Raw genomic sequence first — 26,271 nt, forward strand, 5'->3', positions numbered from 1 at the left:
GGGTTTTGGGTTTTGCCCATCTTCAACCCTCAATCTTGTCTCCATTACTTTTACATTTTCATGGCTGTAATTTTGTGAGTAATTTTCATTTTCAGCTTTAAGTGTTCATTCTTTTTTATATTAAATCTCGAAAACAAGCGAATATCATAATTGTTAAGCATACTACGTTGTTCGAGGCGTTTACACTAGCTGTGTACAAGCAAGATCGGTAAATTAGGAGCTTGCGCCAGAGTTTGGTAATGTGAGAGATCCAGAGAGTACTAACCCTAGTAAGTAGAAATTGATCGGATAGTGAGAGTGCTAGAGGAAGACCTCACTCTGAGCGAGCTTGTGACAATGAAGCAACTGCTAGATAACACGACAACAAAGCAAAGTGTTGCAATATTAGCAACATCACTGCTAGCAAGGTTAGGGGTTAACCACGGCTCTAAGAGCCAATAAAAAATCCTTGTGGTGGCGAAGCAGTTGGCAAATACCAAACAAACGACGATTCGTACAGCTTTGTGGAATAGTTTGAGCAGGTCTGCGAGGCCAAGAACACCATATTGGGGAATATGGAAAATTTCCATAAGTTTGGGACATGTGGTCAAATCTTTGGATTTGTCATAACTTGAACACTATAACTCCAAATCAAGCGCTCTATAGCTCAATAGGTTCCATTTTTCAAGCACTTTCCAATGATAGGTCACATCATATGGTTTTGAGAGACTTATGGGCATGCTATCCGAGTGCCACCTTTTTAGTATTCAAAAAATGGGAATTGGGAGATTCCCAAACTCACTAATATTTTGTTCAAGGGCCTTACCGATCCTGCTCAATGCTCCCAAGTTTTTAGACTATGCTTAGGTGACAAGGGCTGGACTTGGTACACGAGTTTGGATGCTGCAAAGCGTGCCATTTTCAATGGCTTGAACGTCAAGTAGAGAGAAAAAGAGAATATTCGAGATTACGTGATCTAGGTGAGGAGCCTCTTCAAGAGAATCCCAATAGGTGAGAGACCAACCGAAAGACTGATATCCATGGTATTCATTAGTTGAATACAAAGTGAAAAGCTCTACAAAGCCTTGGCCGGCAACTTGAGCTTGTAGCAAGATGCACTAGCAAGGGTCTTTGAGGAAGCTATTAGAGTGCATGACCAGTTCAAGAAAAGAGGTTGTGGAGGCTCAAATCAAGAAGAGTCTAGTACTAGGAGTTCTGAGAGGACCTCAACGCCAAGTGAGAGAGCAGGCTCAAGTGCACAGGACAAAGGGAAGAGCACTGACTCGGGACAAGAGCTAGCGGAGATTCTAAGCCGCCCATCCTGGCACCTAATGATGCTAAGCTGCCCATCCCTAGGATGGAAATAAATCCTAGAGGTATCCCTAGATCACTTGGACCCTACTTGACCTATCCACCAAGTGATACTCCAGTCCACTATGTGGACGATGCTAGCACCGACGAGCCTTATGTAAATCCATATGTGTCGTACAATGAGGAAGGCTACGCAATCCTTATGGTACTACCGACCAGTACCTGTGATGGCATAAGGTAGGGGAAGAGGCAAAGGCCTAGGGACACAGACCCAAGAGCCAATCGTATATCCGACTTGCGGTCACCTAGGACACATTTCTTCGCGCTACCCCGAAAGGGAGCAAGCAAATAGAGATAAGACGGACTTGAGATGCACTGAGTGTGAAATCACTCATCTCTTTGTTCATTGCCCTAGGAGGAGGCCATTCTCTAGTTTAGCAAACAAGCCATTGGTTCCATTGGCGTTTTTCGATGTCGAAACACTCGATGGATAGGGCACACCTATCCCATTGCACGTCAAGACCTGCGCGCAAACGAAGTAGGTCGGCATATCATTGCCAAGGCCTAGGGTACTTGACCAACAAGTTGACTAGCAACACATCAACGAATCTTAAGCCACTCCAATATCTCTTGGACAAGCCTGAATGACGATAGTCCAAGGTACACGATTTAAACTTAAGGTACAATTGGGCCTTAATCCTAGACCATCAAGAAGAGATGTGTCAAAACTTGGAGAATGATAAGCAACCAAACAAAGATGAATTTGAGAGCTATTGGTCCTTCAATGATGAGAGCGAAAGGGAAGTCGATACCTTAGAATACAACACTAGGGGACGTGTAATTGAACAAATACGAGTAGACCCCATACCACACAAGCAGAGTGTCCTTAGAGTAAAGAAAGAAGTCAAACACAAGGACTATGATTGAACTTGGTAGGAGAACACATGACCAGGTAGGCCTAGCCCAACCGAGCGATGCTCCACTGCTGTGAACGAACTCACCCTCTAAGCTACGACCACCCAAAGAGAGCCCATTTGCTAGTAAAGGAGAGTTCGATTCTGAACCGGAAGTCAGCTCAAATAGTGACCTTGAAATACCTCAACCTCCCGAGACTAGATGCACCAAGAGGGACCTACCTGTCCAACTAAGACGTTGACTGTTAAGAGAGAGATGGAAGCTACCTAAAGAAATGCATACAGAAGAATGGTAGAAACCGCAAGACCTGCCAAAATGATTCACAAAGTTCAAAAAAGAATATACGATGGTGATTTTAGTGGGAGCCAAACGGCAAGGAGAAGTAAGCAAACCAATCGAGGGACCCCCAAGGTTAAGGAGGTCAATTTTGCTAGGGAAGGAAAGAGACCTATCTTCATAGCGAGAGTATATAGACGTCTTTGCTTGGTCCCTAAAAGATCTCAAAGGGATAGATACGAGTGTGGTAACTCACAACATATCCATAACACTTGACGCAACACCGGTCAAGCAGTGACCATATCCCATGAATCAACAAGTTAATGAGAGCAGGATTCATCTATGAAATTTAACACACGGACTAAGTTTCCCCCATAGTCATTGTATTAAAGAAGAATGAAAAGATTAGAGTGTGTGTCAATTACAAGAAGGTAAACATAGCTACAAAGCGAGATAACTACCCACTGTCATACACCGAGCATATGCTCGAGAGAGTGACTAGCAAAGAGGCCTACAGTTTCCTAGACGACTTCTTTGGATATAATCACATGCAAGTACATCCTAACGATAGGGATAAAATCGCATTCACCACTGAGGCATTTTCGCCTACATAGTCATACCCTTTGGGTTGACTAACACGCCAGCCACCTTCCAAAGATTGATATGTACAATGTTCAAAGACATGTTAAGGAAGGAGTTAGAGATTTTTGTGGACGATTTGTGTGTTCACTCTACTTGGAGAGAACAGTTAAGACTCAAAGTGGTCTTTGAAAGATGTGGATTGTGCCATCTCGTTGAACCCCTTGAAGTGTCAATTTTGGGTGAAGCATGGATGTATGCTAGGGCACATGGTGTCTAAGAAAGACATTGCCATAGATTTCTTAAAGATCAAGGCCATTGTCATTCTCCCACCCCCAACTAATTTCAAGGGTGTTCAATGCTTCTTGGGACATACAAGGTATTATTGACGGTTTGTATTGAACCATGCATTGATCATGTTTCATATGCACATCTATATGTTTCATATAGAGCATGAACCTCTATACAACCTATTGATCATACTCGAATGGGGACCAAGAAATGCAAACGCACATATGAGGAGCTAAAAGAGACTATGACCACAACATCGATTCTATAAGCCCCAGATTGGATACTCATGTTTCATATGCACATCGATGCTTCGAAATTCACCGTAGGAGCTGTGCTGTGCTAACATAGTGAATACAATCTGAATTACCCTGTGAGCTTTGTGGAGAGAGAGGGCTTGGCCATGGTGTTTGCCGTAAAGAAATTTTAATATTATCTTTTTGGCTATGCCTTTTACTTTCATTGTTTACTTTGGCCATGGTGTTTACTGTAAATAAATTTTGACATTATCTTTTGTCTACGCCTTTTACTTTCTTTGTTTACCATCAAGCCTTATTGTATATTGTTAATAAACCATGTGCTACAAGACGCATTGCGACATAACTTCTTTTGCTTTTGGAGTTTGACTTCTCCGTGGTGGTGTGCAAAGAAAAGCAACATTACATGGCTGACCATTTGTCTCGTATCCTCGCGTGAGAAGTGGTTGAACAAGGCATTGTGGATAAACTACTAGATGTACATCCACTCTACCTATACAAAGAAAAAGATTTGTTTAGAGTTGACATGATGCCGTATTGGGCAGATGACACAGTGCAAGTGCTTGAGCATGGGCTATCGAATTGGCCAATAAAAAAGGCCCATGGCTTGGGTGGCTCATCCTGAAGATCCAACTCAATCAATTGATAACAAGTATTCTAGAGACTAGGACAATATAAGTTATTGCATATATGCATTTGTGAGGATGAAATGCATGATGTATTGATAGAGGCACATGACAAGATAGGAGGATATTTCAATGGAGATGCGACAGCTCACAAAGTGCTGTAGTCCTAACTGTGGTGGCTATCCTTTTCTAAGATGTGACACAATTTGTGAAGCATCGTGATGAGTGCCAACAAACTAAAGTCCCTATCCGTAAAGATTACATGGAGCTAATCCCAATTATCGCATAACCACCTTTCGAGAAACGAGAGATTAACTTCATTGGAACCATTAATCTTGCAACACAATATTCACACACTAAATACATCATTATGGCCATCAACTATCTAACAAGATGGACAAAAGCACGAGCTACGAGAAAGAATGACAATAAGATCATTGCTAAGTTCTTATGGGAGCAAGTGATCTCACAATTTGGCTACCCCATCGAACTAGTTAGCAACCAAGGCACACACTTCATCAACGAAGTGATAGCTTACCTCCTGTCCTCCTTTCTAATCATCCATAAAAAACCCTTGCCTTATTATCCCCAAGAAAATGGTCCTATTAAATCCACAAATAAATTCTTAGTAGACATCCTAACCAAAGTCATCTCTGCTTTACACAGTGATTGAGATAACAAGCTGATGGCTAGTAGACATCCTAACCAAAGTCATCTCTGCTTTACACAGTGATTGAGATAACAAGCTGACGGCGGCCTTATGGGCCTACCACATGGCTTACAAGATGGCTGTAGGACAAACCCCCTTTAGATTGATATATGGTACAGAGACAATTATTCCCTTGGAATTCTTAATACCAAGTCTCAAGATAGCCCTTTAAGAAAGATGGGATGGAAAGAAGGCATGGACAAAACGCTTGATTGAACTCAAGCGCTTATCAAAAACCCAGCTTTTGGCCACCCATGCACTGATATACAAGAAGGTAAGACGCAAATGTTGGTTCGATAAGCATATCAAGCAACGCAACTTTGAATAGGGTGACTTAATACTGCTATATTCAATCAAGGGACAAGCGTATCGAGCATCGCAACTTTGAGCAAGACCACTTTGAACAAGGTGCTTAATCTAGTCTTATGACACACTATATAATAAATTAATGGTCTACAAGGAAGAGGCTATCACTTTGAAGACTATACAAAGTGCATTAAATCCTTACAATATCTCTTTTAGCAATTGTAAGATATAAGAGGTTTTGGAGAAAGCTTACGGGTTGGATGGAGAATGCTAGATTTTGTGCAAAAATGGACTACATAAAGGCTCTTATGACTCTAAACTCGGGTTGTGAAATGTTGTTAGGGCTATTACCATTTGCAACATTTAAAGGTCTAGGATAGGAGAAAGGGTTCCATGATGCTAACATATTTGTAGTCTTTAAGGAGTTGGAAAGGCAAAGAGCAAGTTTTTCATTAGTTTTAGAGTGCATTCAATAGATGCTCAATTGTTTCATCACCATCTATTGGCTGATATGTACGTTCTCCATAATAATTAATGACATTATGATAAAAATGTGAGACTTATTTTTTAAAAAACTCACTTGGGGGTTTAGAAACTCTAGGATTTTTTAGAAGAAAGAGTTCCATAATAACTTTGGGCTTTTTAAGTAAGAGTTATAAGTTGTCTTTATAGAGCTAGGAAAAAAAAGAGCAAGTTTAAGACTTTTTCATAAGTTTTTGAGTACATCCAATTGATAATCTCTAAATTAGTCACCATGTTTACTTGAAGTATTTACTTTGTCCAAATTAATCAATTACAACACATTATTTTTAAAAAAGGTTAGCTTTTTTTGCATGAAGTATAAGAGAATGGATCCTAAAGTACCCTATATTAATAATCTTTAAACTAGTCACCATATGTTTAAATAAAGCTTTTATTTTTTCCAAATTAATAAATAAAACACATTATTCAAAAAAAGGCTTACTTTTTACGAATAAAATTTTAAGAGGAATTGTCCTACTTAAGCAACTTTAAACTTTAAACAAGCTCTCCTTTTATGACTAAACCTATCTACATGGAAAATAGAGACTTAAGTCAACTAGACTAATATTTGATTTCATTACATTGCATGAAAAACATGCAGTTAAAAAGCTGATATTCTTTGGATTTGTCACCATATGTTGACTAATGTATTTCCTTTCTCCATATTTATCAATACAACACATTATTTTTTAAAAAGTTGACTTTCTAAAATAAAGTTTAAGAAAAAAATATCCTAACCAAGTGGCCTTAAACAAACTCTCCTTATATGACTTAACCTATGTGCTTGGAAGAGATTTACAGTCAATTAGTCTAATATTTGATTGCATTACTTTGCAAGAAAAACATGCAATTCCTTTATATTAAAAAGTTGATAGGTCTTAAAAGGTTTGAATAGTTCTTTACGTTACAAAGGCAATATTAAATTTGCAATCTAAGTATTTAGTAGAGTAATGACCATCCTAAGTTATCATGTATGATAGTAAGTTCAAAATATTGAAATCAATGGTAGCGTAACATTACAAGTTATTGTCATCATCATTGTTAGTGGTGTAACATTTTAGACCATGTATGGTAGCGAAAGAGGCCAAATAGTAAGATGTTTACTTATGGCATTTTATCACATCATTATATGACCCCAAAATAAGTAAAATGTGCTCAAACTTGGGAGTAGACATCATTCCAAGAAGACTTCCTAGCACTACTTAAGTTCCAAAAAACAAGAACTCTCTTAGGATCTTGCTAAGGATAATGTTTAGGCAAAAAAGTGGACTTTAAACTGAACTAGAAGCGGCCATTCAAGTTATGATTAATTTTTTAAAGAAGAATCACCTTGTCATCATACCATTGCAATGGCATGTGCCCCTCTTTTGTTACCTCTTTCACTCGTCCATTTGCAAAATACACCAACAAAAGACACACTCAGCCTTCTTTTTTAAAAAATTCCTTAACTGCATGTATACAATTGCAAGTATTGAATTTGTACCAAAGGGGCAAACACATAATCCTCCCAAGTTATGGCTAGGCGTATTAACAACTCCCATGTCTACCCACCACATTGGTAAAACTAACCACATTGGTAAAACTAAATCGATAAGCTGAAAATGGGCCATTGAACCCAGGTTAGTTGGGTATAATCTTCCAAAGAAGAATCACTTCACCGCCATATCATTGCAATAGCATATGCCCTAAGGCATATTCCCAACAAAAATAGACTCATTCAAATTTTTTTAAAAGACATTCCTTCATTTGAAATGCCAATAGCAAAAATGGACTCGATCGCCTTTTTTCCCCGCGTTTCTTCCGCAACCATTGGCGTGTGCATGCACACACAAATTCAGACTGGAGGGCAAGTGCAAAATCTCCCCCCACACCGATAACCCACCCACATATACCCCCCCCCCACAACCGTGTTGGGCCAAGCATATGACCAACCTCCATACCCCACCCACATATACCCACCCCACCCCTCCCCTCCGGAAGGTGGTTTTTTTTTTTTTAAGGTAGTGGTGACACGAGTACACGTGTCAGCAGGGGGGCATCTTTTGGAAATTAAATGTACAATTACAAAAATAGGGTACTCTGCTTCGTCTTCTTCTTCACCCCGAGCGAGTTCTGTATTCCTGGACGAGACTGTAAAACAGCGAGTTCGAGTTTTCCAGCAGCTTTTTTGGGCTGTCGAATTCCTTCACTCTACCTGTTAATCGCCATCGCACAGGCTAAGTCAGTCCATGTTTGTTTGATCCAAATTATCAACATCAGTAGTAGGCAATTCAGTCAATGTCTGATTTCACTGTATGCATCAGATATTCTCATTTCGATCTTAGCTATCAGAAAAAAGCAGACAAATTTTGTGATTTCACTGTATGCATGATGATTTCTCATTTTCATCTTGATTTTTCAAAAACGAGTAGCAAATCAGAGTCTGCCTAATCTGCATTGATTTTCCAAACCATTGTCGGTCGTCATCATTACCAGGAATCCTGCATATGTTATTGCTCGTCTCACTGCTAAATGCCCAATTACTGTGATACGATTGTCTCACTGATAATGACAGATTACTGTGATAAATATCGTTGTTCAATCTCGCACTAGCATGCCGATTTCCTATATGCAGCTAACTTATCATTATCATTCACATTCTCATTTTAGTGATTGAGAGAACTAGGAACTCAATTTTTTCCCAGTCATGCATAGATTGTGCTATATTTATTTTTGTAGCTCTGCAAATTTGCATGGCATGAGTAGAAGTAATGCATTTGATAGAACCAGCAACAGGAACCGCACATGCCATTGCAGCTCTAGCAGTTTCACTCTCCGTACCTGAATCCATGACTAGGACCCTGTCAGCGTCCATGACTGTCGGAATTCGGTGAGCTATGCTGACAACCGTGCAATTCTGGAATTCTTCTCGGATGAGACTCTGTATGGTTGCATCTGTCTGTGCATCCACAGATGCTGTGGCTTCATCCAAGAAGAGTACCCGGCTGCGCTTTAGAAGTGCGCGTCCAAAGCAAAGGAGCTGGCGTTGGCCCACACTCCAGTTCCCACCATATTCAGTCACTAATATTCATCGCATATAGAGACGATCAGAGCAGAGAAAGGCGGCAAGAAAGCTTTACATTTCTTGGTCTATGTTTCACTTTCTCAGCATGAGACTGGTTTGAGGGAGATAATGATATTGACCTGTACCAAACAAAGACAACCAGCGACATACCTGAAGCTTCCAGCTTGTCTGGCCTCTCCCGAATGATTCCATCAAGCTGACACTTTTCAAGTGCCTGAATCACCAGTTTGTGTCAATTCCAATCACAGCATTTAAATGTTAGAGAATGTAGCAAACATTTCCCATATAGAAAAGAAATTGTTTCAAGTGAACTATGTCGAACATGGTCTGTTTAGCTTGAAGTTTCAGTATGAGCACACATTATCAACAACTCAGTAGTTGTGTTGAAACAAGGTTAATAGAAACTGTTTAATGACACTAAAAAGCCATCTCCCTGTTTACTCAGCTTCCTGTCACCCCGCTCAAACTGCGAGACTAGGTAATGAAAATCTTCCTTGCAGCTTTATTCAAAAGGACGCAGATCAATTCATGTGTCATTATTCGACAGAAAACTTCAGAGAAAAACTTCAACGGCTCATCTTTTGACAGAGATGCATAAATCAATGTCAAACATCATTCAGCAGAGATCAGTAAATCAGTTGCCATTCAAACCGCTCACCTATACTTTTTCAAATATGATTGTGACATTGAAAAGCTCAATTTTCCTCGTAACAGCCTTTGAATAAAAAAGCATACCATTAGCACTTAAAGATACCTACCCTCCAGATATCATCATCTGAGTGGCTACCGAATGGATCTAGGTTTGTTCTGATGCTTCCCTCAAAAAGAACAGGTTCCTGAGGGATAATGCCAAGTCTAGCCCGTAAGTCATGAAGGCCCAAGGTCGAAATATCAACATCATCGATCGTGATTTGGCCACCCACGGGCTCAACTAGCCTGAAAACTGCCAAAGTAAGTGTAGACTTTCCACTCCCTGTCCTGCCAACAACACCAACTTTGTCTCCTCCTTCTATAGTAAAGTTCACACCTTTTAGCACTAATGGTGTTGTGGGTCTATATCGTAGCTGCCAAATCAAGAAAAGAATTTGCAAACATTGTCAGAAGCCAGAACTGATATTTGCTTACATCTGTCCAAACAAGCATGCCATCAGTTAAGATACAAAGGAAGGAGCTTTGATCCTTGCCTTCAGTCTTGATGACTTTATTTTCCCTCTAATAGGCCATGCAGGTGTTGGTAAGCAGTTATCTATATGTAGTTCTGCTTCACTTGGTAAATTGGTAAACTGTCGAATACGCTCAACTGATACCATTCTATTTTCAACAGTGCAAGATAGCCACACTGTCCAGTATAAACCAACGTTGAGGGCCAAGGCATATGACAGAGCAAGTCCCACAAGTGCTGCAAGGAGTAAGCTTAAAGTTAGGAGACACAAAACGACAAGTAGCCTCAAATCATAAATCCTACACTGTTATAGAAGCTCTTATGGCATGTACACGTGTTTTTATGAACGGGACATGTGCAGTATTATTAATTAGCAAGTTAAGGAGTTGGTCTACCACTATACAGCCAAAAATGATGCACATACCAAGTCTCTCCTACAAAAGGTTTTTTTTTTCACAAAGTGATTGTATGAGAAGTATAGCTGTTTAAGCTTCCATGTCTTGCTAGCAAAGCACATACCTTTTTGAGCGTGACAGTGTGCATGCATGCTGAAAGGAGAGTCTTATGATCGGAATTAGCATTGCATTACGTTATCTAAATCAAGGCATATTCTCATATTGTTGTATAGTTTGCGAGCTGGAGCAAGTCTATCACAAATTTGAGCCCTTGTTGCAGTTAAATAGTGGAGGACATCCATTCTAGGCAGAAACAAAGCAATGTGTGCATATTGGGCCCCTCTTGATTGCATCTAAGAGGCTGCATTAGGTCAGATGGACAATTCTGTGCTTATTTTTACACATTTTGTGGGTCTAGTTTTATCAGCATACAACGTAAATGACTACATGTACCATTTCCCACTTGTAGGTGCAGTTAACCCCCAAAGTTCAAATTTCCCACGGGGATCCAGCCTGCTCCATCAAGTGAAAGACTATTCAAGTGGCTGTACTTATGTATCTAACCAATACAGAGAGCAAATAGTCCTGCCATGATAGGGAAGGCCTTAATTGCATTGGTCGGGATGCCTTCAAGTTTTAATCATTATATTGTGGACTAAAGCAAGAATCATGTTGTTTTGGGTTGTTTTAATTCAGGCAGCTACCTTGTCACACAAAAGGTAAAACTAGGAACATGGCAAATGACATATCGTTTGTTCAGTAAGTCAGGTACAACACTAATTATCTGGAGAGTTAGTGGCGAATGGGTGCTTTTGACAATCGTGGTAGTGACATCTGAAGGTGCAGCTGTCCTTGTATGATAAGTTTTCCTGATTCCAGGCTTGTTTATCTGTACCACTATTTTCCATCCTAGAACAATGTAGCCAACAGGAGTCTTTTTACAGCTTTCTCATGAAGGCCATGTACAACATCCGTTTCTTACACTCATATTTGCTTATAGAGTTCAGTGCTCTATTAAAGAGTATAATTCAGTCTGGAATACACAACCAACCAAAGGCCAAACATACCTGGGCTGATTGTATTTCGGGGAAGAACAATAAAAAGGAAGCCTGTGATAGATAATATAGCTGTGCCAATTGACTCCAATCTCAGGCCAAGCCATTCATTAGCCGAATTGTTGTTGAAATCCATTTTCATGTTTGCGTTTAGATTTTTGTAGTTCTGTTGTATGAAATCATTTTCCTTTCTAAAACAGCGGATTGTCTCAATTCCTGCAACTGTTTCTGAGCAGTGATAGATGACTGGTGCTTTACTAATTGAATCAAGGCGAGTAATCTCCCTTGATGATGCCAAAAAGAAACCCTGAGGCACAAAACAAAATCCCTTTGATCTCTGCACTTATGATAGTTATCAATGTGGTCTAGTGATACTAATAAAAATTCATCATCTAAATCCAGAGTATTGAACAAGAAATTCCGTGGAAGTTTGGGAACATCCTTGTGCTGAGTGGAGCCTACATGTGCTTGCCTCCATTACTGTAAGCACCCAATCTGAGTGCTCCAATTCCTGTTTAACACCCTTACACCTGCCATGTAGGATCCCAGGCAGGGGTGCTGAGGGGCAGGAACATGTAGTCCCTCCAGCACAAAAGAGAGAGAACTTTCTTGCACTAATAAGTAATTTGCAGTTCATTACCTGATACCAGAAGTATACAAAAGCAAGTGGAACCATAAAAACAACAATTGGCCATGTAGATATAGCGATTGCAATCACTGAACCAATTGTAGATGTGTATGTGGCAAAAAGTCCACCCAAAAAGAAGTGGAGAGTGAAATCCAAGTTTGTTTGGTCTGCTGAGAACTGTACAACAAGAATGTAACCTTGTTAATGCAACAATCAAGAAAGCATCTGTGGTAATCACAGCCTACCGTGACAATTCCCAAGATGGACCTACCCTGCTAAGGATTCTCCCCGAGGGTGTTGTGTCGAAGAAAGACATAGGAGCACGTAGTATGCACAGTAACATCTGAGAAAAGAATACTTGTGAAGTTTTCAGGCCAAGTGCTGCTATCATTATCACACGTACCAAAACCGCTACCCAGCTAGCAGCATTTAGAATAGCAAACACAGTGATGAACCTCGCTGCATTGTAAGATGCACCAGCAGTAACAGGCACTGTTGCAGAAGTCCAGAAATCAGCTCCCATTAGTAGTGCTTGCCAGACTGCTTGGCTTAAAAGAACAATGGCCACAGCAGACCAGCCATATGCCTTTGTAAGGTAGATCCAATATACTCGTAAGCTAACTTTCCCAGTTTCTCTTTGTTCTGCTTCAATAAGTTTTGCAGATCCTTCTTCTGTGAAGTCTACTGTTGAGGATGAAAGTGCTGTCTCGATCAATTCACCATTCGAAACAGGTCGCTTCTCAGCAAGTTCATCTGTTGATATGATCCTTGTAAAGCTTGTCCGTTCAGGCAATTCTTTGACTTTCCTTTCTGGTTCGAAGTTCTCAACCTCTTTCTCTTGAATTGAACCATTTGTGTTAACCATATTCATGGCCTGGTTGTGGGCTTTCACCAATACTTCGAAATCTGAACCCTCTCTTAAAATCTCCCCATACCTCCCAGATTGTGTTATTTTTCCGTCTCTCATTACCTGTGCATAAGACATTGCCTAATTTAATGTCTTGACTACCACAAGTGTATGTAAAAATCATATGCACCAAGAGCCCTTACGAGAACTAGGTCGGATCCAGTCAAAAATTCTACTTGATGTGTCACTAGCATGATTGTTTTCTCATGAAGCAGCCCACGAATGCATTCCTGCACAAAATGGAACCCAAATTTGGGGAATTCATTCACATGGTCAGTGTAAAGAGACCTAACAAAAGAGTGTTTGAACTTTGATCCTATCCCGTGATGATATCAGAAGGAGAAGATGTTCAAACAATTGCAGACAGACTGCTATCATGTGACCTGCGTCTTTTTGCTATCATTCTTGAATTGTGAGAAATACAATTTAGACAACGTAGATTGTACTGGTGGCAACCAGATTGAATTGTTTGAGCATGTCTCTGATTGTACAATTAAACAAAGCAGTCTATAATGCACAGGAATTATAATCTACTTCCTCTGAGAAGAGCATACAAGAACAAAGAAACATTTTGGTGCACCTGGCCCAGTGGCCCACACATTAGGAGATGAGAAAACCCGAAATGTCAATAGCAACTAATAGGAACTGGAGAGGACTTAACTAATCGACTACGAAGTGCCTTTCTACACGGATGGAATATGATGGTGTTTGGGCCAAAGTCTAATATAAATGTATGCTTCAAGGGATGCATTGAGTCTAAGGTTAATCGTCCCATCACCTGCATGCACTGGAAATCTGAGTCACAGATTCATAACCGTACCTACAATCAGTCGGTTTGGATCAACATAAACTCTTCTTTTGCAGCAACAAGTGCATGTCTGAAACGTCCATCAGGTGAGAATCCTTGTGGGGTGAACCACTTATCCCTTTTGTGGCATGCATGTCCTGTGAGCAGTGTCAAAATTCTAGGCCTACTTGGTCTTATGCTGATTATCTGCATGTTCAGCAGTTGAAAGCACAGGTGTGTTAATTGCTAAGGTCAAGAAAGATTGGACTGTACAATTCTGCAATTCATATTCCAGAAGCTTCAAGAGGTTAATTGAGCTACCTGCATGGGCAATACTTAACTGCAGGCGTCCTGGATAATAAAAAGCATTGGATATCACCATTAGAACCAGGCCTTAGAGTTATTTATTTGGATATGGACTTCCTTTCCAGTTCTAGGCTACAAGTCTTAAAATGCATTGTACATTCTGATTCTCAAAATATCATTATAACTTCAGAAAGTAAATTGTTATTTCAAGTTATACAACTCTCACACAAGGAAGGTTCTGTTGTGCAGCAACCAGACATTGAATGTGACACACACCCCCACTTAGCTTCATTCAATCTTACTCTAAACTGTGACTAACCTTCTTTGGATGTGTTCCATGTAGTGAACAATCAAGCCAACTTGCTCTTTCAGTCTATTAAGTGAAGTTTAATTTAACACACAAAACAAAACAAATCTACATTGCAGGGTTCAGATAGAGCTGTTACTTTAAATAGGTGTGAACCTGTATGAGCATCAACTGCACTAAACACATCATCAAGAAGATAGACATCACAATCCTGATACACTGCCCGTGCAAGCTGGATTCGTTGTTTCTGTCCACCACTGAGATTAATGCCTTTCTCTCCAATTTCGGTCTGGTCCCCATGATCCATGGAATTAAGATCCGGTATCAGTGCACATGCTTGCAAGACTTGTCGGTAGCGGGATCGATCCATGGCTTTACCAAATGTTATATTCTCCTCAATTGTGGCATTTTGAATCCATGCATTCTGGGAAACATATGCAATATGTCCACTTGTCCTTGCCTTCAAGGAAAGAGTGATGTCAGCTAATGATCTGAATCCTTTCTTCTTTCCAAAGTTAAGACTGGCTTTACAAGCTAGGAAACAGAGAGCATGAAGGGAGAGAGATCAAGTGGTCACACACAGCAACTAATAAAAATGGCCAAATCACACTTGACAGGTGGTGTAGCAATTTCAATGTTGATTTACAAGACTGTTAATGGTTATGAAAGCAATGAAATCTGAACTTGAAAAATGTTCCAATGTTCAACAAGAGCACACTGTTGTGAAACACAATTCAGAAAATAGTTCTCTGGCCAGAACCAACTTCAGCAATATGCAACATGTTGCTGAGCTGAGTAAGAGTTGCACTGCTGTGCTTATGTAAAAGTCAAATGTCTGCTGAGCTCTTTTTTATTTACTACACAATTTCGTCAACTCCAATTTTGTTAATCTGTGAATTTGGTTCCTGCTTCCTGAATTCCTTAGGCCAATCAGGAGACATATTTTGCACACTAACTCGCAGTTGATCATATTCAGAGCCATATTGAGGAAAATATTAAGCAAGCTTGCTCAGGCTACATGTGGAAAGCTGAATTTCTATTCCACGCTAAAACCAACACATGCCATGGTAGCTCTTTGTATTGCAAGCACTTTAGAAGTTAGGATCATTGCCATACTATGGGGCAGCGTCCAGAGCTGATATTTTAGGTTGTCTCAATAGGCTTGTTCAGCACCTATAGCTGCACAACTTGCAATGATGGGCATTATCATCTTTGTCATTGCTGCCCATTTTCTAGTGCATCAGACCAACTTGCAATGAGACGAGTCATCTTAATTCTTGTAAAACATGTAAGGGGTAAGCATTTGGCAGCAAAACTAAACAACTACTTTCTGAAGACCATCACATGATTGGAAAGCAGAGGTTTGACATGTTTAAGTTATGAAATCCAGACGTCATACCTGCCCTGATACCTTTACCATTTCCCCAAGCAAAGCTGCCAGTAAGGATGATTTTCCAGAACCAACCGTTCCAACTATGGTAACTAGGAACCCCTTGTTGACCTTGAGGTTTACATCACTCAGAGTGGGCATATCTTCATTCTCATCCCACTTGAAGTATCCCCTTTCAACAACGACTGGGAATTCATCTACATCTGGAACCTTCAAGACTGCTCCTTCTTGAAGTTCAGAGCTGAGCATATACTTGTCCAGGCGGTCTAGTGACACCACAAGTTGTGAGATACTAAACAAAGCCTGAGGGAAATTTCTGACTTGGCTCTGAAGTATCCGAAATACAGCTGCTGTTGTGAAAATTATGGAGGTCGTAAGACCATTGTTGACAAAGATTGCAGTCAAGTAGGTGAAGGTGGAAACAAAAGAAAGTGTGTTCCATAGGACAAACATATTTGATGCAGTTGCAATGACAAATCTTGTTAACCACTGGTACTCATTTCGTCTGTGAAATTCAATTTTTTCACGAAACTTTTCTTCCCATGCCTGCAACTTGATTACTTTGATATAAGCCAAAGTTTCAATAATTGACTTCATCCGTGTGTCCCTGAGCTTCATCAAGAAAACTTGGTATTTCTTCTGCCACCGTGAGATAACAGCTGCAAGACCAGCTACAAATATTAGAAGCAGCAATCCAACCAGGGAAGACATGCCAAGGACATAGAACAAGACGACTATGCCAACGAGAACTTGCAGAGGCACAGCCCAAATCAGATGGACCTGTAACATAGCATCTGATATCTGCTGACAATCTACCACTATGTAATTAGTGATCTGACCGACACCATGGAACTGCCTGGCAGAGCTGGAAAGGCGTAACCCTTTTCTGTAGAGCAATGTCACAACGGCAGTCCTGATGTTGTTCCCAAGCTTGTAACATTGGAAATTGTGATGGTGATAACTGAACACTTCCAAGTTCTTGCTCAGAAACAGGAGTATCACGAGCACATAACCGTCGTAACGGGACAGGTAATTGCCTTGCGCGTAGCTTGTAAAGCTCGGTATGAGTAGTGGTCCACCAAACATGACAAAGGACCTCACCAGTTGTAACAGTCCTGCATAGAGGAATTGCGGCCAGAACGATTTAAGTATGGTCAGTGTCATCGGATGCCTACAACCTGGGTTTTGGGGCCAGTTCTTCGTAAACAAATCGTACATGTTCTGTGCTTGATCTGCAGGTGCCAGCTCTGGAACATCATTTGCTTGAAGAGAGCTTTTTGATCCGGCTACAAGCACAGGTGTCAACCATGAAAGTGTCGCTTGGCTAAAGAAACTAGCGTTTGCAAAACCACTCGTAGTTGTCACGCGGGCTGGCACCTCTTCACTTAGCAGAGGCTCCTGGATAGAAGCAACATTCTTGATTGATGTGAGCTTGATGCCTGTGTCGCCATGGATCGCTGCATACAGGAGATAGAGCAATGCAGTGAACTTAACCAGAGTGTAAACATCTTCCACCTCAAGAAGTAGGTCATATGAGAAACCTGAGGAAGTAACCAGCCTGAAGATTGTGCTTAGAAGCTCTAGTAATGAGACAACAAAAGCAGTTAACCACCATGCTCGAAGTGCCATGAAATGATTAACAGCAGAGGACCTCCTCTCCTGGCTCAGTAAGACAATGCTAGCAATCCAAGCTGCTGCTTCAATAACTACAAATACCACTTCCCGGATAATATAGGCTCCCCACAGATATTGAAAACCATACCATACCTCAAAAGCCACAATGCCAATTGAGATGGCACATAAAACTAGATTGATACTGAAGGTGAACCAGAAACTTGCACTTGCCTTGATTACCTGGGCAGGTCTTGATTGCTTATTGAGAAGTAACGTGTGTGCGGCAGATATCAGAAACAGGAGGTTGATCCCTGTGACGATGCCGCGCTGTGGGCACTGTGCAAAGATGACATAGGCCAATGTTTCTTGGACTTGCGCAAAGGTAGAGGAGCCTGCTGGGTAATTATGCCAGGGCCCCTGGCATGTGGTGGATGTTATCCAAGACATGTTTGCAACGGTGTTTTCTTTATCAAAATGGATGTTATGCAAGGAAGGGCTTTCAGTCTAGTGCTGAGCTGATGCTGGCGCTCAGTCTAGAGAACGAGGAAGATAACAAGGGGAAAGGCATTGTACGTGAAGGTCTCCGAAGAATAAACTTGAGCAAACCATGTGCAGGGAACTTAATAATGACCGATAAATCAATCAACAGATGGGTGCTTCAGCAGAAAATACTAGCTGTATTTGAGCTAAGGGAAGAGTTTTGGTGAGCTAAAACAGGGCTGCTCATGCAGCACACAGCTGCAAACACAAAGTCCAAAACCATGCATGGTTTTAACAGTCCATTCAGGCTTCCATCACACCTAGGTGCTATCAAAGCTCACAGAAGCTGCGACAGCATATACCACTGCAAGCCGGGCCGATGTGCAAGCACTATGAATCAGAACCCATGGATGGGTTGTAGTCCATTCAGGCCTCTATGACTACCAGGTGAGCTAGAAAGCTAATAGAGCCCTGTAACAGCAACAGCATCCCAATACAAGCCAGTCAGGTCCAGCATGTGTTATACTCACAAGGAGGCTGTGCAAGGATGGCACTGTGACACCAATGCCACCATCCACTAGGTACCAGTCAATGAGAGAAGCAATGCCACTTTCTCTGCTGGCTGGGAGCTACGACGTGGGGGGTGATGTGAGGGGGGGGGGGGGGGCGCGACATGATGGGGTGAAGGACGGAAGCTAAGGATTAAGGGAGGGTGATATAGGAGCGATAGTCATTATGCCAGTCGTCTCCACATGAGATGAGAAGGGCCGGGAGGTGCTGTAAACGTGCCCTTGTAGGACTCCCAGGAATTGGGTTGTTTGTTAAGTAGTAGTAGAAGCACACCTGAAACCTTCCAAAGGCCTACAGTCGAAACTTGAGACCGTAGATGTTCACCCAAAAATATATAATTTTTTCAAATATATAATGTAATTCTAAGGATGGATGTTCACCCAAAAAATCTATTATGTGTGTATATATATATACATAATTTAATTGTAAGTAGTATGGCTGGGAGACGTTATTCTAGTTTGCGGCTTCTGAGTCCTTCCCTGCCGTGCCGTCATTGAAGGCATTTAAGGATTCGTCCCGAGTACGTTTCGCGTGTGAGAGAGAGTGAGAGGGCCAAGTGGGACTCGGGAGTTCGTTTCCCCTTTTCGACGACCTCCTCTGAATTTTCAAACCTTTCACCATTCCGAAATAAATGTTGAAAAAACCCGTCTCGCTAACATTAAACAATCGATTGGACAACCCATAACACTTGCAATTCCATTCAAACACTTCCTCGGACCTAGCCTCGTGGCCTTCCCCACACTCTCATATACTTGTTTGTCCTCAAAGGTCTTTGTAAGTTTGGCTCTGCCAGGTACATATAAGGCTCTTAGGAAGGCTTAGTTAGCTTGATATAGTAGCTAATCGAGTCCCTACTTGACTATGGATGTTGTCAATATTCTTTCATACACTTTCGCATCTTTTGCTTTAGAACCCTTCCTAGCCTACCAAGAGTTGAATTGTGGCCGCTCTTAATGAAGAAAAAGATGCCCCTTCCAATCCCAATCCTAACCTCGTATCAAGAAATGCCATTTGTTCTACTAGGAGCTCACCTCTAGGCTCTCATTGGGGCGCGGAGGTTGGGGGGGGTGGGGAGGGGGGAGGGGGAGGGGGAGGGAGTGGGGCTTTGTGTGTGCGCATGTGCGTGTGCTAGGCCACCACATCACCTATCAATCATATGTTGCTTGGATTCATTGTAATGGCATGCTCTGCTAAGAAATTGTAATAGCTTAGGTTCAATCTTTTACAAGTGGCATGCACATGTTTTGCCTCTACATGTCAACTACTTCCACAATCTCTTGCTGATCAAAAATTATATTGCAAATCAACAAAAGCTTGGAGGCTTTGGCTTTCTATGTCAATGTTGAATTGCAAGATTGAATTTTAGAATCAAGCTTAGATATGAGCATTTGACTAGTGATGTGATCAAATTAATGTAGTGGCTTTAGGGTCTCTTCTGTTAGATTTTAGGCTACAAATCCAAATTTGGATCCATTTAAGAACCTAACTTTCAAGGCATCTTGGGATTTCCTCTCTCTCTCTCTCTCTCTCTCTCTCTCTCTCTCTCTCTCTCTCTCTCTCTCGGTTTTTTACAACTACATGAATACATTGATGCAAAGTTTTACTTCTTTGAGTATTGTGAATAACATGTGAATGGTCCCATCTCTCTTTTTATTTATTCTGATATATTGATTGGATCATTCCTACTGTGTGAATTTGTTCTTCTTCTTCTCTCTCATGAGTTTTAATATTATATGGGGGAATTTAGTCAAGTTTTTTAAATAATGCACATTTGCATTAGTAATAAAAATAATTACATGGACCACCACTAAGGGTGGGGACGATTCGTTGTTATAAGTTTAGTTGGCTTTGTGTAAGGCCTTGTACATTGCTTTGTAAAGACATCCAATTTTACAAAAGCCTTTATACAATGACTATTCCAATTTCTCTCTTCACATACAACCATAGATGTGTAGCCACAAGGGGGTCTTCATCCAAATCGTTTCATCATCTACAAAAGATTGTGTAGTCATGGTCTCACCATCGGGCAAAAGCAATCCATGTAGAGTACCTTTTTGAATCAATAATTTTTGGAACGAGTAGATCAATGGTCACTGTAAATAGAAGTTGTGCCAAGGGGCACCTTTGCCTCACAAAACTTCTAAGATCAAGGAGTGTGAGATCACACAATTCATTTAGATATGTGTTGAGGTATTAGTGAATAATGTTTCAACCATGGCAATGAATTTACAAAATTTATGAGTGTGTTGAGCCCATGACCCCAATATTTCAAATGTCTCTCTCAAAAGAAACCATGTCCACAACAACTAAAAGCAACATTCTCATCATCATCATCATCATGCTCATCATTATTATTCTTTTTTTTAAATGAATAATGAAAAGAGGGAGATCCAAATATAAGTATTCTGCACAACCAAAAGGAAGAGAATGTGTGATCTAAGGAGAGAGAGGGAGAGAACGGGACACATGATCACTTGTGTCCTCAATCCAGCCTTTCCTCAAAATGTACCTCTTCACCTTTTATTTATTGTATTTTATTTTGATAAATTTTCTTTTTTCAAAGGCTTTGGGCATTTGAGTTTGAGAACAATACAAATACACGTGTAAATTTTAGAACTAGCAATGGTCTTCATGGGTGTGGCCTCCTCAACCATATACTAGAACACAATTTATATGAAGCATCCTCACAAACCTTGTTGAAGAAAAACCTTTGTTAAATGCAAAAGTCAAGAAATCATTAGCACAATGATTTCAATGATGAGGCATAGCCATGGTAGGGTATAGGGACTCTACAACCATGACCCCTAGAGTAATGGAACTCTTGCCTCGACCACACTGAAAAGCATGCATGATCTCCAAAAGATAGGGTTTTGACTTCAACATGGGATCACATGAAAAACTGCTCCACCCATCAATGGAAGAAGAAAGATGGCTTCCCCATGTAGCTCAAAATAATTCCCATACAAAATGAAGCTCTTGTTAAGTTCAAGGATGGGGAGAGGAGAGCATGTGAACATCCTCTTCTAATAACTTTTTTAAAAATGATTCGTTTTTACTAGTTATGTTTGTTTTTAAAAAAATAAATTTAAGCACTTATGTCATCCATTTGTGTATGTTGTCATGCTTCAATGACAAACAGAAAGGCCATTAGATGGTTGAAAGGATATCCCAACTAGTATGTTAAAGTTGGGTAGGAATGACAAGGCTTTAGCTTTAATGGATAATCTTTTAATTGTTATTCCTAGCCTTTTTTCCTCCTTTCTTTTAGGGTTTAACCTTGTCTAGAGCTTTTTCAAGGATGGGATAGATTGAAGGGATAGAATGGGTGGATGAAGAACGAGATTGGAAGAGGGAAGGGAGGTGCCACTCAAGGGGGGATAGGGAGAAGACATGAGGAGGAGGTGAGATTAGTAAGGGTTCATTATATGGAGTTTACATTAAGTTGTGTATGTGGAGAGAGTGGGGCATGAGAACATGTCCTTATTAAATGGTAAATTCTTATTTTTATTTTGCAATTGGTATGCTTTTATCTATCAGTGCTGGTAAGCTAAGATGATTTGAGCAAGAGATTGAGATCAAAATTTTGGAGGGAAGATTGGAAATACAATAAAACAAGATAGATGTGGGGAATTTTGGGCACAACAGCAATCCAATGGAAAGGGCAAGAGGAGACAAGGAAGAAAGGGATACCAAAGGTAATTGAGCCAATTTATATTCTCTTTTCCTCCTAATAGTAGGCCATAAGTAGACCAATGGGGAGTAGAGGATGATTGTGAGGAGTTTGATGTCAGAGAGCAGGCACCTTGTTTCTTCCCTTCAATACCTTCTGTGGTGCCAACTAATGTAGACAACATAACTCTGTTCAGGAAGGTGTGTTGCATGTAGGGTTTCCTTTTGTCTTGCTAAAGCCATGATATTAGTAGTTATGCCATGCAAGCACACTTACTATGCCATATGCTTTGTACCCCTTTGCACTATAGGGATGCATTGTGTATCTCATATATGTTAGCTTGTTAACACTTAACATGCACATGCTAAGCATATAGCTTAGCTAGTTAATAAATAGCATATACATTAGAAAGCATACATGTTTGGTAGTTAACAATTAGCATATATGCTAACTATGTTAGTTAGCCTATATATTAGCTTAATAATAGTTAGCATACATGCTAGGTAGCATATATATTAGGTGGTTAACAGCCAATGTATATGCTAACTATGCTAGTTACCATATACATTAACTTGTTAACAAATAGCTTATATGCTACTTACTATATGTGTTGGTTAGTTAGTAGCTAGCATACATGCAAGTTAGCATGTATGTTAGTTAGTAGCTAGCAATTATGCTAACTATGCTAGTTAGCATACACATAAGCTAGTTTTACAGTTAGTATATGTGCTAGTTAGCATGTATGTTAGCTAGTTACTACCTAGAATATATGCTAGCTATGATAGTTAGCACATATGTTGAGTTGTTAATAGTTAGCATACATGCTAATTAGTATATTGGTTGCCTTGTTAATAATGAAGTTAGATTGGGAGGTGGTTCATAAATTTTGTACTAGTATTTTGGGGAATGCCTTATGTGACAAAGCCTTGAAAGTTCTTTTCATGAGTGACTTTGGATTGAACCACTGCCAACAAGTGAGACATTGTATTAGAATCGTTGCTATGGTTTTGGATGCTCACAAATTGGAGGACCTAAGGCATAACTTGTGCCATATGGTGTGAGGAATTGCATTGAGATGATGAATTTGCTCGCATTAGAATGGTAGCAATCAACCTTTGGTTTTCTACCTAATCAGTACTTTGGCACGCGCTTTCTCTTCGTGGGGATGAGGTGAGCTACTCAAGCGGTACTAAGAAAGGGGGGCCCTGCCTTGGAGTGGGTACAGCAGCTAACACATGCAAAGACTCCTCCCTTTCTCCAGGCAAACAGCAAGCTAAAAAAGAGGTCGTACACACATAATTGTGTATATATTTATTTATAACTGTACACACTCGCTCATGAGTCATGAGAATGTGTGACCAAAATAATTGTTAACGGAGACATCATTGCCCCTTTCCAGATAAGGATATCAATGAGATATGGATGTCCTTTATCCGCCCTTCTATTTGCAATAGTTGCATATGGTCTCAAGTGGCTACTATAAGACCAAGTACTGAAAGGGAATATCTGAGGTATCAAACTACTTAATGGAGTCGAAGAAATGATAATCTATTTGCTGATGCTATCAATGCCACCTCAACAATGACTCAGTCTGAATAGCCACTATCTATGAATGTTTAGAGATATTTTCCTTAACCTTAGGGTCCAATTCAATTGTATCAAAATAACCAAACTATTGGGTATACCACTGGGTTTCATGACTATAATGAAACAAAGATGGATATTTTCCTTAACCTTAGGGTCCAATTCAATTGTATCAAAATAACCAAACTATTGGGTATACCAATGGGTTTCAGGACTATAATGAAACAAAGATGGATTTGGATAGAGCACGAAGAGCAATTTAAACAAATGGAATGATCCACAACAAGGGTTTGCCACGAAGAAAGTTATCGTAATGCACGCCATTTTGCCTTCCTATCTATATTTCTTGGCTTGTTAGAGACCCCCTAAAACTAGTAACCCAACTAGAAGCCCTCTGTCCCCATGGGGAGGTGACTCAATCAATTCAAAACCCCTAAAGTGGCCTAGAAATATGTACCCTACCCAAGAAGGGTGGCTTGGGGGTCCTAGATAGCCACTCAATGGTTGACAATCTTGCAGGAAAGTGGGTCCTGAGGTGGTCCTCTTGTGTCATAATTAATATTAGTTTAGAGTATCCTCCATCACTAGGCTTATTAACCTTCCCATACATAATGTAATCGATAAGAAAGGCATGTGTAGGTGGGGATATTTGTGGGACTTCTAGACTAAAGACTGGATAGATGACAGAACTCTCAAAGACAAGATTTAGGCTTAATAAAGAAGACTTAATAATTCAGAACCCAAGGAAAGGCTAACTAACGATAACTCCTTATTTACTTAATATAACGGGTAGGTTAATACTAATGGTTTTGGTTGGCAAATGCATGCAAAGCTATTCCCCATACCTAGACTTTCAACATCAAACACCTTATTGATACATAAATTAAATAAAAGATGGCTCATCTCTTGAAACAAGAGCCAATGGGAGTATAAAATATGGCCCCAATCTATTCAAGAAAAAAAAAGTCTTCTATGGCTAATATTGCACAAAGCTATTTGGACATAGGAAAAATAAAAGAAATTTTGAATTGGTAGAGGTCTTTGCCCCAGATGTCATGGGGAAAGAGAAACTATCCCACACCTATTCATCAACTTCAAGAAACATGGAGTACCATAACCTTCTTCATGTAGTTGTCTTGCATCTCCATGCTTATCAATTAAGTTGGAGGGAAATCCTACTTGGAGAAGCTAATTTCTTGCCCCTCTTGTATGGATCAATCTGAGAGTTTACTTATTGAATCTCAAGCTAGACAAGAATGATAAAATATTTTCAAGTGATTCTAAAAGAAGGGATAGGTGCCTAACTTTGGACTATTTCTCAAATCCTCTGAAATGTTGAATTGATCACCAAACAAGAAGCTAAGACAAAGATCACCCAATCCAAGGAGTGCAGTAGTTTAAAAAAATGGAGCTTTACTGAAGAAAAAATTTGTAGAGGTGGTTGAAGTCCTTGCAAACATGATGAGCTCCCTATCAGTGGTATTCCCCCCAAACAAATAGCAAAGGACCTCAAGATCTAGATCAAGGAAAAGAAAGGTGATGAAGGGGAAGAATCTATTGATTTAAAAAAGTTTTGAGCCCACAAGGAACATTGGCTGCTACTACTGATGAAGGAAATGTAAGTGGTACATAAGATAGATGACCATAAGCTGACCTATACAACTACCATGGGGAACTCAAATCTAAGATCCCCACTAGTGTGATGTAGGAGAGGCTATGTGAGAAACCATCTTTGCACCAACTAGAGATGAAGCAAATCTAAGTGGTACCTAAGGTGCATGACTATAAGTTGACCTATACAGCTACCATGGGGACCTCAAGTCTAAGATCCCCCCTAGCCTAGTTTAGAGCCCTACCTTGTCAAGTTTTCTCCTTTCTTGCTAGTTCGTAAGTTTAGGGTCTATGACTTACTCATTTTTTGTGGCCACGATCACCTTTTGGACCAAGGCCTATAACTCCTATGATCTTAACTTAATTGGTAGTGCCTGCTTGATATGATTATCTTTAATTTCTAAATATAATTTCACACAAAATTCATAGAAAGGAGTTGTCATTATTTCGATATATGCAACCAGTATCTTTGCTAAGAGAGCAAACTGATGAAAATGCCTTTAAGAAAAGATCCAACCCCAATTGTTGTGGAGATTGAAATATGACAAGGGAGGATGGATTTTAGAGACATGGAACTCCACCATATTAGGACCATTGATGGGAGAAGTGCAAGCACATTCCACCATCAAGAAATATGAGGCTGAAAAAAAGAGTTGGTATCAGAGATTGATGAATCCAATAATGAATGAATTGTGCTAAACATTGTAAAGTTCTTCACGAATAACATCAAAGGCATGAGAAGAAAATTAAGGTGTGAAATACTTGATCAATTTCTACAACACCCTATAGTGGTAGGATTATGATATCATTGGTCTAGAGAGGAGTAGGAAAAGTGACTAATGTGCACAATACATTGGCCAATATGAGGCAGCCAACAAATAGGGAAGAGTTATTCCTAAAGAATAGGGCATTGACCATCCTGCTTGAAGGGGATGCAATGGCAGTGGAGAAGGAGAAGAGGAAGATGCGGGAG

The 26,271-nt window shown here is 40.2% G+C and overlaps 1 protein-coding gene across 3 annotated transcripts; it reads right to left on the reverse strand.

Annotated features, from left to right (window-relative positions):
- Positions 1-7,729: 7,729 nt before the first annotated feature.
- Positions 7,730-18,524, reverse strand: LOC148020006 (ABC transporter C family member 4-like). Of its 3 annotated transcripts, none has more exons than XM_087700259.1 (12): positions 17,311-18,524; positions 15,779-17,226; positions 14,519-14,839; positions 13,123-13,209; positions 12,344-13,042; positions 12,085-12,249; positions 11,457-11,751; positions 10,017-10,231; positions 9,591-9,896; positions 8,983-9,046; positions 8,589-8,828; positions 7,730-7,962 (listed from the first exon to the last, which is right to left on the reverse strand). In XM_087700259.1, the coding sequence occupies exons 1-12, from the start codon at positions 17,828-17,830 to the stop codon at positions 7,865-7,867; spliced, it is 4,458 nt and encodes a 1,485-aa protein (XP_087556385.1). In that variant the 5' UTR covers positions 17,831-18,524; the 3' UTR covers positions 7,730-7,864. The 3 variants fall into 3 exon arrangements, with proteins under 3 accessions (XP_087556385.1, XP_087556386.1, XP_087556384.1); XM_087700260.1 differs by lacking the exon at positions 17,311-18,524 and having other exon boundaries at positions 15,779-16,884; positions 16,986-17,123; XM_087700258.1 differs by having other exon boundaries at positions 15,779-18,524.
- Positions 18,525-26,271: the final 7,747 nt, after the last annotated feature.

This window comes from Lygodium microphyllum, chromosome 19, assembly GCF_053477565.2.
Source record: "Lygodium microphyllum isolate KBCC chromosome 19, Lygodium_microphyllum_v1.1.10, whole genome shotgun sequence".
Classification (NCBI taxonomy): Eukaryota; Viridiplantae; Streptophyta; class Polypodiopsida; order Schizaeales; family Lygodiaceae; genus Lygodium; species Lygodium microphyllum.

Bases quoted from the DNA above. Each gene is read 5' to 3' on its own strand.
- LOC148020006 (XM_087700258.1), bottom strand. From the start codon at position 17,830: ATGTCTTGGATAACATCCACCACATGCCAGGGGCCCTGGCATAATTAC. The intron at 11,752-12,084 runs GTAATGAACTGC...TTTGTGCCTCAG, and splicing joins TTGTATACTTCTGGTATCAG to GGTTTCTTTTTGGCATCATC. The intron at 9,047-9,590 runs GTAGGTATCTTT...CTGGTGATTCAG, and splicing joins CAGATGATGATATCTGGAGG to GCACTTGAAAAGTGTCAGCT.